This window comes from Centropristis striata, chromosome 4, assembly GCF_030273125.1.
Source record: "Centropristis striata isolate RG_2023a ecotype Rhode Island chromosome 4, C.striata_1.0, whole genome shotgun sequence".
Taxonomy (NCBI): Eukaryota; Metazoa; Chordata; class Actinopteri; order Perciformes; family Serranidae; genus Centropristis; species Centropristis striata.
The window spans coordinates 18,498,904-18,513,613 of NC_081520.1; the positions used below are offsets into that span (position 1 = coordinate 18,498,904).

Here is a 14,710-nt window from a genome sequence, read left to right on the forward strand (position 1 = left end):
GGGGATGTTAACCCCTTAGCATCCAGTCTGCAAATTGCTAACAGGCTAACAGTTAGCTCTGTAGCAGTACAATGTGTATGTGCTGCTGTTGCAGGAGGTGTTCACTTAGCGATCTCTGTTTGTTTACAACAAGCACCAGACACTCTGTGCACAGTTAGTGATGCCGGTTAATTCACGATCACTATGTTTATGATCAGCGGAGATGCTGTGCATAATTAGCCATGCTGCTTTGTTTATGATCAGCTGCTGACGTTAGCGCACAGTTAGCGACGGGCGGCCAGAGTTGAGTCTCCCGTGTTTAATCCGTCACGTATGTGACGTCACAGTCGAAACTGTTGCTAAGCGATTATGTGACGATCTAAAACCAAACGTCACCTCCAGAGTCTCTAAATCCCCCTGGAGCCTTTTTGTAATGGTGACACGCAGAGTGAGCGGACATTTGAGAGGGCGTGGCCTGAAACTTTCCCGGTGGCCACTCTTCCCTAAACCTGATGTCTGAATCTGTATCTGCTTTCATGCTGTACCAATATCTTCTCTCTAGCTTTAAAATCAAGCTATGGCCTCTAAAGAAACTCATGTTAATGAAGATCTAGTGATTGGAGCCAGAGGGGCGTCCAGGCCCCCCAGTGCTTCAACCTTCACTCTCTCTTTGATACAATGATGAACCTGATATGAGGTGAAGGACGTGATGAGAACCTCTAACGGAGGAGAAAGGCCTCTGACAAGTAACCAAAATCCCCATCAAGTGTGTGTGTTTGTGATATTTGTCCTGTTGTAACCACAACAGAAGGCCTCGGCATGAGTCCCCACAGCTGAAAGATGAGCCACTGTTTGGGTTGCTACAATGACATCATTGGTTTCCCCCTCACCTCCTCCTCCCCCCACATTAACCCACTGCTGCCCCCTTAATGCAGCACAGTGTGAGATGTTTGAATGGTGGGACACAGGGTTATTAAGGGGGGCACATTTGTCAAATTAAAAGTAAAATGAAGTGTGTGAGTGCAGGAGTGAGGAAATTTTCCTTCTTTGGCTTCCCACCAACAAAACCCCCAGTTAATAAAAGAAAATATGATGATGCATCCGAGTTTCTTCCTGAGTTTAATTTTGTATCTAAATCCCCCTTCTTTGTGTTCTTTCAGCCATCTTGTCTTCCTTACTTTGTAGTCATCACTCCATCCTTACTTCTTTTTATTTTTGCACACAAGTTTGGTTTCATTATATGTCTAGTAGTGTTTCATTTGCTGTTTTAACTTTACTGTTGTTAAAAACATTTGTCTTTTCTGAATCCCTCCTACACTGCAAAAAACCAACTGACAAAAAATAAGAAATAAATAACTAGAATTAAGCAAATACATGTTCGAAACAAGTAAAATTATCTGCCAGTGCAGTAAGTAAATGTTTCTTTGTAAGAATCCTTTAAATAATAATAAAAAAATCTAGGCACTGGAAAAACCAATGCTGTCTTGAAATAAATCCAAATATACTTATTTTGAGCAATTGTGGCCTGAATACCACGACTGTAGTAATATTAAAATAATCCAGTAATACCTGAAATGAGCACGTTTTGGTGGTAGAAAATGCTTTTGAAATAACATTTAAACTACATGCAACTAAAACTCTCAACTGGAACCAATATTTTAGGTAAAAACTCACCATATTCAACAGTTGAATAGGTTGAAAAGCATGAAAAAGCTCACAATGTCAATCCTAAAAACAAGTCTTTAAACAATAAGATAATTACAAAAGGACATAATAATAACACTAATAATTAAATAAGTACATAATCAGTAGGTAAATTATACTCAAAACAAGATACTATTGCTACATATTAGAAGAAAATACTTGGTAAGCTTCATGTTTCTTGCAGTGTAAATGTCTCCTTTCTTTCTTCATTTACTCATCGTCATCCCTCTCCCTTTGTTTTTTTCTCACTTGCATCTCACAAATGAGCTCCTGCTGCTATTGTGATAATTATCTGCTAAAGAGACACTACAGGAGGTGGAGAGACAAGCCTCTCTCTGTCAGCAGGTGATGTCAGTTGGCACAGAGCTATGTGGTAAAGGTTAGCAGGTAAAGCTATCTGAGCGGACCAGGGCAGCCCTAAGCTCACTGTTACCTTATCAGATGTACGTTGTAATGTTAGCAGCGTGCTGATGGGACGATAGAGAAGCTTTGTGTATCTGGTTGTGTTAGCAACCAGCTCTGTTGCTGCTTAGATTCACAACTAGAGCTAACATTTCTCTGTTATATATGTGATGAACCCCCACTGCAGAATAACACCATTACCTCATCCTTCAGGAGCCGGACAGATGGACCTGGTGTGTGTGTGTGTGTGTGTGTGTATGTGTGTGTGCATGTGTGTGTGTGTGTGTGTGTGTGTGTGTGTGTGTGTGTGTGTGTCTGTGTGTCTGTGTGTGTGTGTGTGTGTGTGTGCTTGTGTGTGTGTGTGTGTGTGTCTGTCTGTCTGTCTGTCTGTCTGTGTGTCTGTGTGTCTGTCTGTGTGTGTGCGTGTGTGTGCGTGTGTCTGTGTATCTGTGTGTCTGTCTGTGTGTGTGTGTGTGTCTGTGTGTCTGTGTGTGTGTGTGTGTGTGTGTGTGTGTGTGTGTGTGTGTCTGTGTCTTTGTGTGTGTGTGTGTGTGTGTGTGTGTGTGTATGTGTGTGTGTGTGTGTGTGTGTGTGTGTGTGTGTGTGTGTGTGTGTGTGTGTGTGTTTCTATGCCCTGCTCAGTGTCCAGCAGCTCCACTAATCCCTGTTATGATAAATCGAGTCAACACGGTGTGGAGGAATGTGCCTCTGCAGCACATCACGTCTGTTCCCACATGGTTTTATTTCTCCTGCAACACCAGGAAAGTTATGGACATCTAAATGAAGATACAGTCACACTGCAAAAAAGGTGTTTCGTCTAAAAAACCGATAAGACAGTAAATCTGAGGGAAATGATCTTGCTGGACAGATAATTTACCTTGACAAGATTTCTTAAATTAAGATTATTAAATCTAGAAATAAGCATGTTGAACACTTAAAATAAGAAGTTAACTCTTAAAACCAGATAAATTAAAGCTGCCAGCAGTGATGAACTGGCCCGAGCAGAGTGACCTGATGATTATTTGTTTCTTACCAAGATAAAAAAAAAAGCTTTTTGTGTCTTTTTTTGGTGTGTTTTTTTTGTTGTCTTTTTGTGTCTTTTTTGGTGATTTCGTTTTTTGTGTCTTTTTTTGTGTTTTTTTGTGATTTTACGTCTTTTTGGTCTTTTTTTGTGTCTTATTTGTTACTTTTTTTGGTCTTTTTGTGTATTTTTTTGTTTTTTTTTTGGTCTTTTTATGTCTTTTTTTGGTCATTTTGTGACCAAAAGAAGATGTAAAAAGTCACAAAGTGACCAAAAAAGACAAAAAACTTACAAAAGAGATAAATTAAAGCTGCCAGCAGTGATGAACTGGCCCGAGCAGAGTGACTTGACAATTATTTGTTTCTTACCAAGATAAAAAGTAATTTTGTTGCAGAAACTGAATGAAACTGCGGCCTATATGTAGCCACTTTAGCTAATAACAAACTTCTCAGCCTGCTAGAATGTGGAGCAGGGCCGTACTCGCCCATTCTTATGGTAACGATAACCCCAAAAAACGCACAATCATGTTTGAAATGGGAGTTTTGAATCCATATGCAGATAGTTTGAGGAGAAGTCACCAATGGTCCCACAAGTGGAGTGAAGTAAAGTGGGGCAGAGGCAGATTTCAGGTACTGCCCAAATTTTTTAGAGGAAAGTTGGTGACTTCCCCTCAAATCCTCCAGCTGTGACTCAGAGTGGCTCCATGCTGTCACTGTCATTGTTGCTGCTTGTTTATGTCAACAAGAGAAACCATCGTCACTTTCCTCTCCGTGATCAGAGCCTCCAGGGTTCTCCTGTCATCCCAGGAGAGGCTGCTGTTTGCCTTTCACAACAATGAGCTCATTGCTGAGGCCCGCTCTGCATCATGGCTCCACACTGTAAAAAAAAAAAAACCTGTTGTTTTTACGGTAAAAAAACAGCAGCTGTGGTTGCCAGAACTTAATAAATACGGCGCAACTTTTTTCAATATTACGGTAAAAAGATATTGACACTGTTGATTTCACGTGTAAGATTGCCATTTTTTACTGTTTAATTAAAAGGTTTTTCCATCAAAAGAAACACTGTTTTGCCATAAAATTGACAAGAAAATACTTTGTAATATTTAATGGTAAAATCTTTAATTTACATGGCATTTATAGTTTATTTTTGTTAGAGATATGGTGAGAAAAAGTATTTTTTACAAAAGATAAATGCAAAAATTACAGTGATGCTTGTATATATATTACAGTATATTTTTGTTACACACTGTGCCAGTGAAAACGCATAAATTAAAGATTTTACCATTAAATTACAGTATATTTTTGTTACACACGGTGCCAGTGAAAACGCATAAATTAAAGATTTTACCATTAAATTACAGTATATTTTTGTTAGAGATATGGTGTTTAAAACATTTCACAGTGAAAAAAAAGTATTTTTTACAAAAGATAAATACAAAAATTACAGTGATGGCTTGTATATATATTACATTAAAAACATATTACAGTGTATTTTACAGTGGAGTAATGTATTTTATAAAAACAAAACTGTAAAAAAAATACTGTTTTGGTTGATATACACGGTTTTTTATTGTTACTGAAACTGAATGAACTCATTTGTCATTTTACGTCTTTTACTGTCGTGATTTAGCAGTTTTTCACTGTAAAATACAGACTTTTTTTTTTACAGTGTAACCTGAAAGGGGATCCACGTCTCTGCTGTTTCAAACCAGCGTGAGGAGCTCCAGGATAATTAAAGTATGATTAATCCAGCGTATGTGGGTCACTGCTGACCCCTATCAATGAATCACAATTAATAAATCAGGAGAACAACAACATGAATGCTTCAGTGACGAGTGTTTATTCGTTAAGTAGGACATGACTTTGAAACGTGACTGTGTCAGCTTGTTTACATAGTGGTGATAAAATATACAGAGCCATTAAATATCAATAATTGTGCTGTTCTATCCTCAATATGAAGTGCTGTTGTGTCATATTATGTCATTATGATAACATAACAGCATTATGTAATGTACATGAACATTAGAAAGCACAAGACATACATTATGCCATATTATGTAATACATTATGCTATTATGTCATTTAAAGTCATGCAGCAAATAATCATGTGAGGTGAAATAACTAGATAACATGACATGACAACACATGATATGATATAACATACCATGTCCCTGACCCCTGACCCCTTAACACAATATAATATAATATAATATAATATAATTTAAAATGAAATAAAATAAAATAATAATAGAATGTAAAATACTATATAATAATATAAAAATAAAATAAAATAAAATAAAATAATATAATATAATATAATATAATATAATATAATATAATATAATGTTATGTTATGTTATGTTATGAAATGTAATTTAATGTAATATAATATAATATAACAACAGGGAAAAACTGATTCTGTCACGGTTTCCGCTATAGTAGGTGTCTCCAGGACCACAGACACACACACACACACACACACACACACACACACATGACAAGGTCAAACCAAACCGACTTGAACTTTGCTGTTGTCATGAGTGTGAAGGTTTCTGTGGTCATTATGTAAGAGTCTGCTGCTGGTTACATAAAATTAAATCATTTGTCATCACATCACCTAAAGGCTGCAGTTATGTTTTTAATTTGTCCACAAACACACAGAAACCTGCAGCCTTCAGACGGCTGTAAAGAGAAACAGTAGAGTTTGTCCTCTAAGTGCTTCTCCATAGGGATAAACAAAGTTTTATGTTATCGCTAAAACTCTTAAATAAAACTGTTGCAGAGTTAAGAATCACTCATTATGCACTGAAAAAAAGGTGTGTCTAAAAACCAGATAACAACAAGATAAATTATCTAACACTTCTAAATCTAAAGTTTTTTTTCTAATCTTGGTGAGAACCAAATAATCATCAGGTCACTCTGCTTGGGCCAGTTCATCACTGCTGGCAGCTTTAATTTGTCTTGTTTTAAGAGTTAATTTCTTTTTTTCTAGTTTTATCTGCACCTTTTTAGACACACCTTTTTTGCAGTGTGTGAGGTTAGGTTTCCATTAATGCCATAAAACTTTTTTGTCAGTTATTAACTGAGCAAAATGGCATTGTTTTGTCATGTTACAGCAAGTCACAAAGGGTTAAACTATCTGTGTAACTTAATTTCATTGTGATTAAAGGGAACCCTGGTTCTCCACTCTGACCAGTGTGACTGATGCTGCTGTCTGCTGTGTCTTCACCTCGAGGAGTCTCACCGTCAGCAGGCACTAAGTCCTCCCCAGGTGTCTGCAGGTGTTATGATGCTCAGACAGCCGGTTCAGGTTACACCATCTGATCAAGTGATTAACAAATCCTGCATGGTCATTACTCAGTGATCTGCCTCACAACACGACAGGCTGTTTGTTGTCACTGAAAGTGGGCCGAAGGATAGTCTGTCATCTGTGTGTGTGTGTGTGTGTGTATGTGTGTGTGTGTGTGTGTGTGTGTGTGTGTGACAGTTTGTGTTTGTTCGATAGAGAAAAAATTTAGCTGCGCTGTAAAGAATTTACTGTGATTTTTACAGTAATTTATTGGCAGCAATTAACAAGTAACTTACTGTAATTATTATTTACAGTAGAACTACTGTATTTTTATTTACAGTACTGTTTTTTATACTGTTAAATAAAAAACCAACAATATGATTTTAGTTTTATTTACAATACTGGTTTCTTTACTGTCAAATAAAAACAATTAATCAAAATTTTTTTGTTGTGTTAACAGTTCTTATTTGTTGACAGTAAGAATAAAAACAGTTAAATATTGTGGTTTTTAATGGTACTATATATGGCAACACAGCACAGTAAACAATGCTGTTAATTTGATAATAATTTCATCATTATTTTTTATAGAAATAACTAGTAATTGCAAGTAAATACTCTATACACTAACGAAAATAATATTAATACATTTACTGTTTTACAATTGATTTCCAAATGCATTTGTATAGGACTGGTTCTCATCAAAATTATGATAAAAATGTAAAAATACAGTAGTCTATTTTACTTTACATACTGTCTACTGTGTTTTTTCTACAGTAATGCTTTAACTACTGTGATTTTGTCACAAGGACTGATTTTTAGTGTAAATTATACAGCACTGTACTGTAAAAATCAAACACAGTGATGAACTGTGAATAATACAGTAAATAACTGTAGATTTCACAGTGATTATTTACAGTGTGCTTTAAATTAAGTCGGTTCACTTTAGCTATAAAATCGATATTTTCTATAAAACATTACATTTTTACCCAAAATCCTGTAAAAGTCCCAGCAATCACCTGAAGAGGCATGAAAATAAAAGTTCAGCTGATTATAATTCTCCATCCCAGCTGTTGCTAAACAGGACAATCTGTCTATTTCACCTGTTTGTTATTGTGTGCAGACTCCATCCACCTGTTGAAAACATGTGCGTCATCCTGAAAGATGAGCGAGGTCACTGAGTTAAGCTTAGTCATAATAAAGATGGTTGATCCAATTACCTTTTGTATTATCACAAAATCATTGCTTGTCATCACTTCAGTGAGATCATACAAATGGAAACCAGTTCATCCAGTTACCTTGTTTATTATAATCCACATCTCTGTTTTTGTGCAAAATGTGAAGATGCAACAAAACTGGAGCCAGACCAAATAATGATATTAGTCTTCCAGTGATGAATCTGTGATATAATGGTATACCCTATGCAAAAATTGTGCTTTGGTCATTTTAGAGTTTGTCCAGCAGAGAGCGCTCTGGCTGCTCCATGTCAACCCCACAGTGTCATTCAACATGGAAATCAAGACTTCTGTAGAACAAATACTTTAAGTAAGTTTATGGTGCAATTATATAAAGAACACTAAATACAAGAACTCTTAATATTTGCACACACCACACAGCAGATAGATAGATGATGGTAATAATGTTATTGTGACTAGACACTATATAATAAAAGTACAGTGTATTATAATAATAATAATAATAATAATAATAATAATAATAATAATAATAATAATAATAAGGCCAGTTTAATAAAAGTAGTATATCACAATATATAGTAATAATAGTAATGGCAGCAACAGTATATAATAAAAATAATGTTAATAATAATAATAGTCGTAGTAATAATAACATAGCAATGTGTCAAATATTTAGCCTCTGCAGGGTGTGCATACATACATAACATAATATATAATATGTAAACATGTATATACATGTATAGATACTTGACTATACAAGAATACAAGATAAACATATCATAAATAATATATGAAGAGTATAAGAATATGTAAATAAGTAGAATAGGTATTTATTTTAACAAAAACATAAGTTTTGAGTAAGAACATTAGATATCTTGTCTTTGTGCTGTATTCATTCACTATAAGATCTGAGTTCTAATTCCATCATTTTCTGGTTTATGGATTTAATCTATTACAATACATATACAAATGTATTTTTATCTTATTTTTCATTTGAAAAGTGAAGCTACAGGACACATGTTCACTGTTTTTCTCATTTGCTTTGGCTCAATTCCTGAATTAGTTTTTTTCTACTTTACAACAAGTTCATTACTAGTAATATAAAAATGTGTTTGTTGCTTTAAAACAGCTTTGAATTAGAGAAGGTAAGTACAATTTTTTTCAGTTTTTCTTCCATTATATTAGCCATCACATGAAAAATAATTCATGCAGTTATCAAAAACTGTCAGACATACATGTACATTTCATAACCAAATATATCAAGGAATGTTATTTATGTCATATGTTTTTAAATGGTGAATTACCCTTTGAACTATGAACCACAGTCAACATGATAAACTGCTGGTCGGTGGCGCCATCTGATGGATAATTCACTAACTACATGTGATGTAAAGCTTTTTTTTACATTTTTTTTTACATAAATCAAGACTACAATACTAAATATGATCAACAAATTATGATTGATAGAATATTAGGCTATTATAGATCAAGGATGTCTTTAACTAACATGTAATCTTGCATCTATTTATTTTATTATTATTTATTTATTTGTTTTTGCTTCATTCCTTTCCATTGAATTACTATTCTATTTTTGTGTTCATTTATTTATTTATATTATTTATTTCAATTAAATTTTTTGCATTGTTTATTTTTCTGTAACTAATTTCTTCTTCTTTGTAACTGTACAATGCATTGCTACGGAGCCCCTTAAGGGACATTGAAAGAAAAAAACAATCGAAGTTAAAAAAATATATATATATATACTTTTGCGAGATCTCGCAAAGGTATACTTTTTTTTTTACTTCGATTTTTTTTTTCAATGTCCCTTAAGGGGCTCCATATATTGATGTTTGATATAAAAAAATAAAAAAATATATATTTAAAAAAAAATAAAAAATAAACTTTTCTCCGCTCCGGTAGGTGGCGGTGTGCAGCTTATCAGTAACGGTTACAAACCGCCATAAATAAAAACAGAAGAAGAAGAAGCCAACAGGAAACAGAATAATGAAGTCTCATTGAGGAATTGGAGCAACGAGTCTCAACATTTATCTTTACAGCCGTTACAACTCCTCCTGATACAGGTAATATCAACTAACTGGCGCTTTAACAACTCTAAATGTCTGTTTGGCTCTTTAATAGCGTTAATGTGTGTCGTGTTTAGTTTCTATCCCGGGTTTCTCTGTTTGAGCCTTGTGTCGGACAGACAGACAGTCAGTGTGTTTCATTACTTCACCCTGGACAGTTAATAAATACATTAACATATAAACTGGTGAACAGGTTTTTATGTCTGTATGTTGTGTCTCATGGCTGCTGGTTGGGACTCAGTAACTTCTATTCAGTCTGCAGCTCTAAGACGCTTAATGAAGCTTTGAAACGCATCAAGGATTTATTCATCTGGTTCTCGTGTTACACACACACACACACACACACACACACACCTGTAACCTCACCTGTGATTAGCTGTAACCTTGATAAGTCTCAGAGAGAAGAGTCCAGTGGTGCTGCAGCTCCTGATTGATTAAATTAATAATAATCTGATTATCTGCAACAGAGGAGAAGTCACATGTATTATGATGTGACCAACAGATATTTAATGTTTATACTGATGATCCCTATACATCAGAAGACTTTGAGAAGATTTGGAAAAGACTCAAAAGCAGGAAGTCATCTCAACCACCACAATAAAAACACAAAATAAAAGGGTAGAGTTGAAAAGTGCATTATTGGGGAGTACAGAAAAAAGAGGTTCAAATGGAAAAAAAACATTGTTGCAAGGTAAAACTGTTAATACATACGGTATGCACATAAATTAAGACAAAATATGTAGTTTTGGGATGTTATATCTGGCTTTGGACATGATGTAAAGTGAATATTTTTCTTTAACAATGCAAATACACACTATAAGTACATGGTGATCTTATTTCAAACTGATAATGTACACATTTCTAAATCTTTGGCATGCATGATGCACTGGTAATATACTTTTCTACCTTTAATTTGCCCATATTCCACAATGATTTGCACACAATATGCAATATTAAATGTACAAAATGCACTCTTATCCTGGCTGCTGCTATCGAGCCACACCTTTTTTTTGTTATCTTTTTCATGTATATACATAATAATGTAATCTATATTTATCTATCCCACACATCATTCCCTTTATGCTTCCTATATATCAGAAGACTTTGAAAAGATTTGGAAAAGACTCCTGTAAAACTCTGGTGTCCCACCTGCTCCCATCTAAAGACAAGTGTTTAGAGTTTTTAGTCTCACACTTAGATTTTAGACGGACTGTCAATCTAGCAGGGAAACTATTTACAAGACTACAACTACATTCTTTTAGCAGTTTTTTCCAGTCATGCATTTTTTTAGTAAAAACTTACAAATGTTGTATTTTGTGAGAGTTTGTAAACAGATGTTTTGATCTAGTTTTTGCAGTTGTTAAGTGAGGCCCTTGTTGTATACTTTAATTCAACTCTTTTCAGTTTTTTTTTTTTGTATTATTTGTTCACTCTGGAATTGATAAAATGGCAAGTAACGAATGGACTAAATCCTTGACTGGATAACACTGCAGCATCATTCTCATCATCCTCTTCATCTTCTCTATCACAGGAGGAAGAAGCTGTCAGCCACTTGTGTGTGAAGATAAAGTCTGAGGCAGCTATGGTGAGTAGAGTACAGAAAAACAAGACTGCAAACAACATTGTAGGCTTGGGTAATCATTTATCATAGCCATTTCTGGCTATAATAAATGGATTCATTTTGGGTTTAAAAAGAAAATAGACCTTTCAAACACGCCAGAGGTGATTAGTAGTGATTAGACATGTACAACATTACCATCTATATTTTCCTAGTACTTAGTTAAGGACAGACTGGCCTCCTCCTCATCTCATTGCTCTCCTAACCCTCCTCCTCTTCCTCCTCCTCCTCCTCCTCCTCCAGTCTTCAGCGGTGGATCTCAAAACCAAGGAGGAGAAGGATGCAGAGTTAGACAGACGGATTGAAGCTCTGAGGAAGAAAAATGAAGCTCTGGTCAAGAGGTATCAGGTATGGAGTATTTCTACACACAAACATGCACACATTGTACCTTTTCATCATTAAATTAGTGATCTGACTACAGGATACTAAAAGATAAATGAGGATATTATTGAATGGATGTTGGATCATGTGACAATTCACCAACATGTTCTTCAGAAAGGCTAAAAATATCTGAGCTTAATTCAAAGCTTTGAAGACATTAAAAAAAAAAAGGTTTGAATCCACTTTATAACTGCATTGAGCACCACGAATTAATTGCCATCTAGTTCCATTATATTGGAGAAAAGGCCAATATCTCCAACACTCAATCCAGATTGATAAATAGCAATGCATACAAAATATACACTTTTGATCCTGGTGTAACTGTCCCTTTAAACTTAAACAGAAACCAAAGATGTTTTTTGAAGGATTTTATTTATTTTGTTGTCTGGGCTTTGAACAAACGACACACTCACAAACCTGCTCAGAATTAGTCCAGAGTTTGGATTTAAGGGCCCTGCTGATGTCTCATCTCACGGTTCTTCTCTCACCTGATGTCAACAGGAAATAGAGGAAGACAAGAAGAAGGCAGAGCAGGAGGGCATCGCCATAACAACACCTCGGAAGCCCCGCCCCCATGAGCCGGAGACAGACAGGAGGAAGACGGAGAAGGAAAACTTCACAGTCACAGTCGACCTTTCCAAGCTGCCGGGGGTATGACACAATGTGGATGTTTATTAAATCATAGCTGTGTTTCCTTTAGGGGGAAGAATGGCCACCGGGAAAGTCTCAGGCCACGCCCTCTCTAATGTCCTCTCACTCTGCGTGTCTCTATTACAAAAAGGCCCCCAGAGGGATTTAGAGACTCTGGAGGTGATGTATGGTTTTAGATGGTCGCGACGGATTAAACACAGGAGACTCAACTGTGGCCGCCGTCGCTAACTGTGCACAACGTCAGTAGCTGATCATAAACAAAGCAGCATGGCTAATAATGCACAGTGTCTCTGCTGATCATAAACATCGTGATCGTGAATTAACCAGCATTGCTAACTGTGCATAGAGTGTCTGGTGCTTGTTGTAAACAAACAGAGATCGCTAAGTGAACACCTCCTGCAGCTAAGGGGTTAACATCCCCTCCGGCTTTGCAGCTGGGAGAGACTGCTGCAGGAGGACTGTGCCGCTTTGACTCATTCTTTCTCTTCTTAACGAGCCGTCGGCCCCCGTGTCTCGTTAAGAAGAGTAAGAACGAGTCTCCAAAAGTCTCCAATAACACCAGAAAAAGTCGCTGGATTTGTCTCCAGTCGCTTTTTTGAAAAATAGTCGCTAAGGGGGTCTAAAAAGTTGCTAAATAAAGCGACAAAGTCGATAAGTTGGCAACACTGCTTCGCTGGCTTTTACAAATGGTGCGTGTTGTTGTGGCATCGACCATACGTCACATCCTGCTTAGCGTTCTATCCAATAAGTAACCAGGCTTTTTTCAGGGGAGAAAAACGGCCCTGCTCTTCTACAGGGACAAAAAAAGTCCTGACAAAAGGCCTAAGGACGGCTCATATTCAAATTAGGGGCGTTTCGGTGAGTGAGACCCGCCTCATTCCGGGTATTGGACTGTAGTGGAAACAGCCTTTATGTCACTTTTCCAGAAGGACGATTATCGTAATCAAACGGATGCACCCATTTATTCATTAAAACTGTAATATGACACAGTGAATATCAGTTATAAGAGCAGTGTGACGCGTCTTTCCATCGTTTAGTCGGCTGTAGAAAAGATAATGTTGTTCATGATGTTCCTGCAGACAGAAGATGCATCTCATAAACTTATTACTTTGTTTATCAGTTTATCAACCACACAACTGTCAGCCTGCCCATCATGTCCTTCAACAGTCCTCTGCCCACGTCTTGTGTTATATGTGTAGGCTGGAAGTTCCATTTGTGATAGATATCAATTAATTAATATACATAATATCCTACACAAAGCATACTTTATCAAAAAAACAGTGTGAGAAGAACATTAACCATTATATATGTACAACAAGTCTCTTTTATTTCCAGCTACGTTCATGTGAAAGAGTGGTTAGTTACAAGTAATTTCACCAGAACCATGAATGGAGTACTCAATACATAGTTTACCATTTATGAACTAATACAATAAGCATTAACACGCTAGAAATTTAGATATCTTAAGCTTTATTTGTGTCATTGTCAGTCTTTTTTCTCCTTCAACCCAAAATCAAAGGATAAAGTAATTTTCCTCACAATTTAGTGGGACACCAATGACAATATACTCTATTATGCATCATTTTATACAGTAATATTTGTAGAAGTTGAATGAATTAATAATTAGTAGATCTAAACAGAATGTTCTTGGTTAATCTGGTGGTTTAATTGCATACCACATTGATGCATTAAATCCTGTAAATTAAATTTTGCAGAATAAATGACCGTTCCTACTATTCAGAATACAGACTATACAGAAAATGTATGTTATGGAAAAATACCATGAAAAACAATCAAGCTGCTTGCACAAAATTACAGGCTAAAAATACTAACTGTTAGCAGATGAGAGTCTGTGAGATGTGTTTTGATCTGTTTAGTGTTCCTGTGTTGCTGAGCTCTGCTTCTCTTGTGCAGAGATTTGATTTGGCAAACATTTCTGTCTTAAAACAGAGCTCGGATGATTGCACCTGTTATAGCAACATAATGTTGTTACAGCAGATTCTGGTGCCGCATGAACAACATAATAAAGTAAACACGCTCTGGAAAACAAGCTCTTTAATCTGTTTATGCAACTCTGCAGAATCAGTCTGCAATTCAGTTCAGTTTATATTACATCTTTTATCATGTAGAATGTAAATGCATTACAGTATAGCAGCAGTACCATACGAACACAATGTTTCCTCATGCAACTGAAATATTGAATAATAAATAGTTCAATCAAACCGGCCTTTTTGTATAGCACTTTTCATACAAGAGAGCTGTAACACAAAGTGCTTTACATAAAAAAGGAGGAAGTAGTCATAATAATAATAATGATAACAAAAGATAGAAACAAGCAAACACCCTCCATCCACCCCTCCCATCATCATTATTATTATTATTATTATTA

At 35.8% G+C, this 14,710-nt stretch overlaps 1 protein-coding gene across 1 annotated transcript in view; it reads left to right on the forward strand.

Annotated features, from left to right (window-relative positions):
- The first annotated feature begins 9,575 nt into the window (after positions 1-9,575).
- Positions 9,576-14,710, forward strand: part of ccdc9 (coiled-coil domain containing 9) — a 38,247-nt gene continuing 33,112 nt past the window's right edge. Inside the window, exons 1-4 of the mRNA XM_059331240.1 lie at positions 9,576-9,668; positions 11,203-11,256; positions 11,533-11,637; positions 12,172-12,321. Of these exons, the coding sequence (XP_059187223.1) occupies positions 11,254-11,256; positions 11,533-11,637; positions 12,172-12,321 (258 nt within the window). The 5' untranslated portion in view covers positions 9,576-9,668; positions 11,203-11,253. The remainder of the gene's footprint in view (positions 9,669-11,202; positions 11,257-11,532; positions 11,638-12,171; positions 12,322-14,710) is intronic.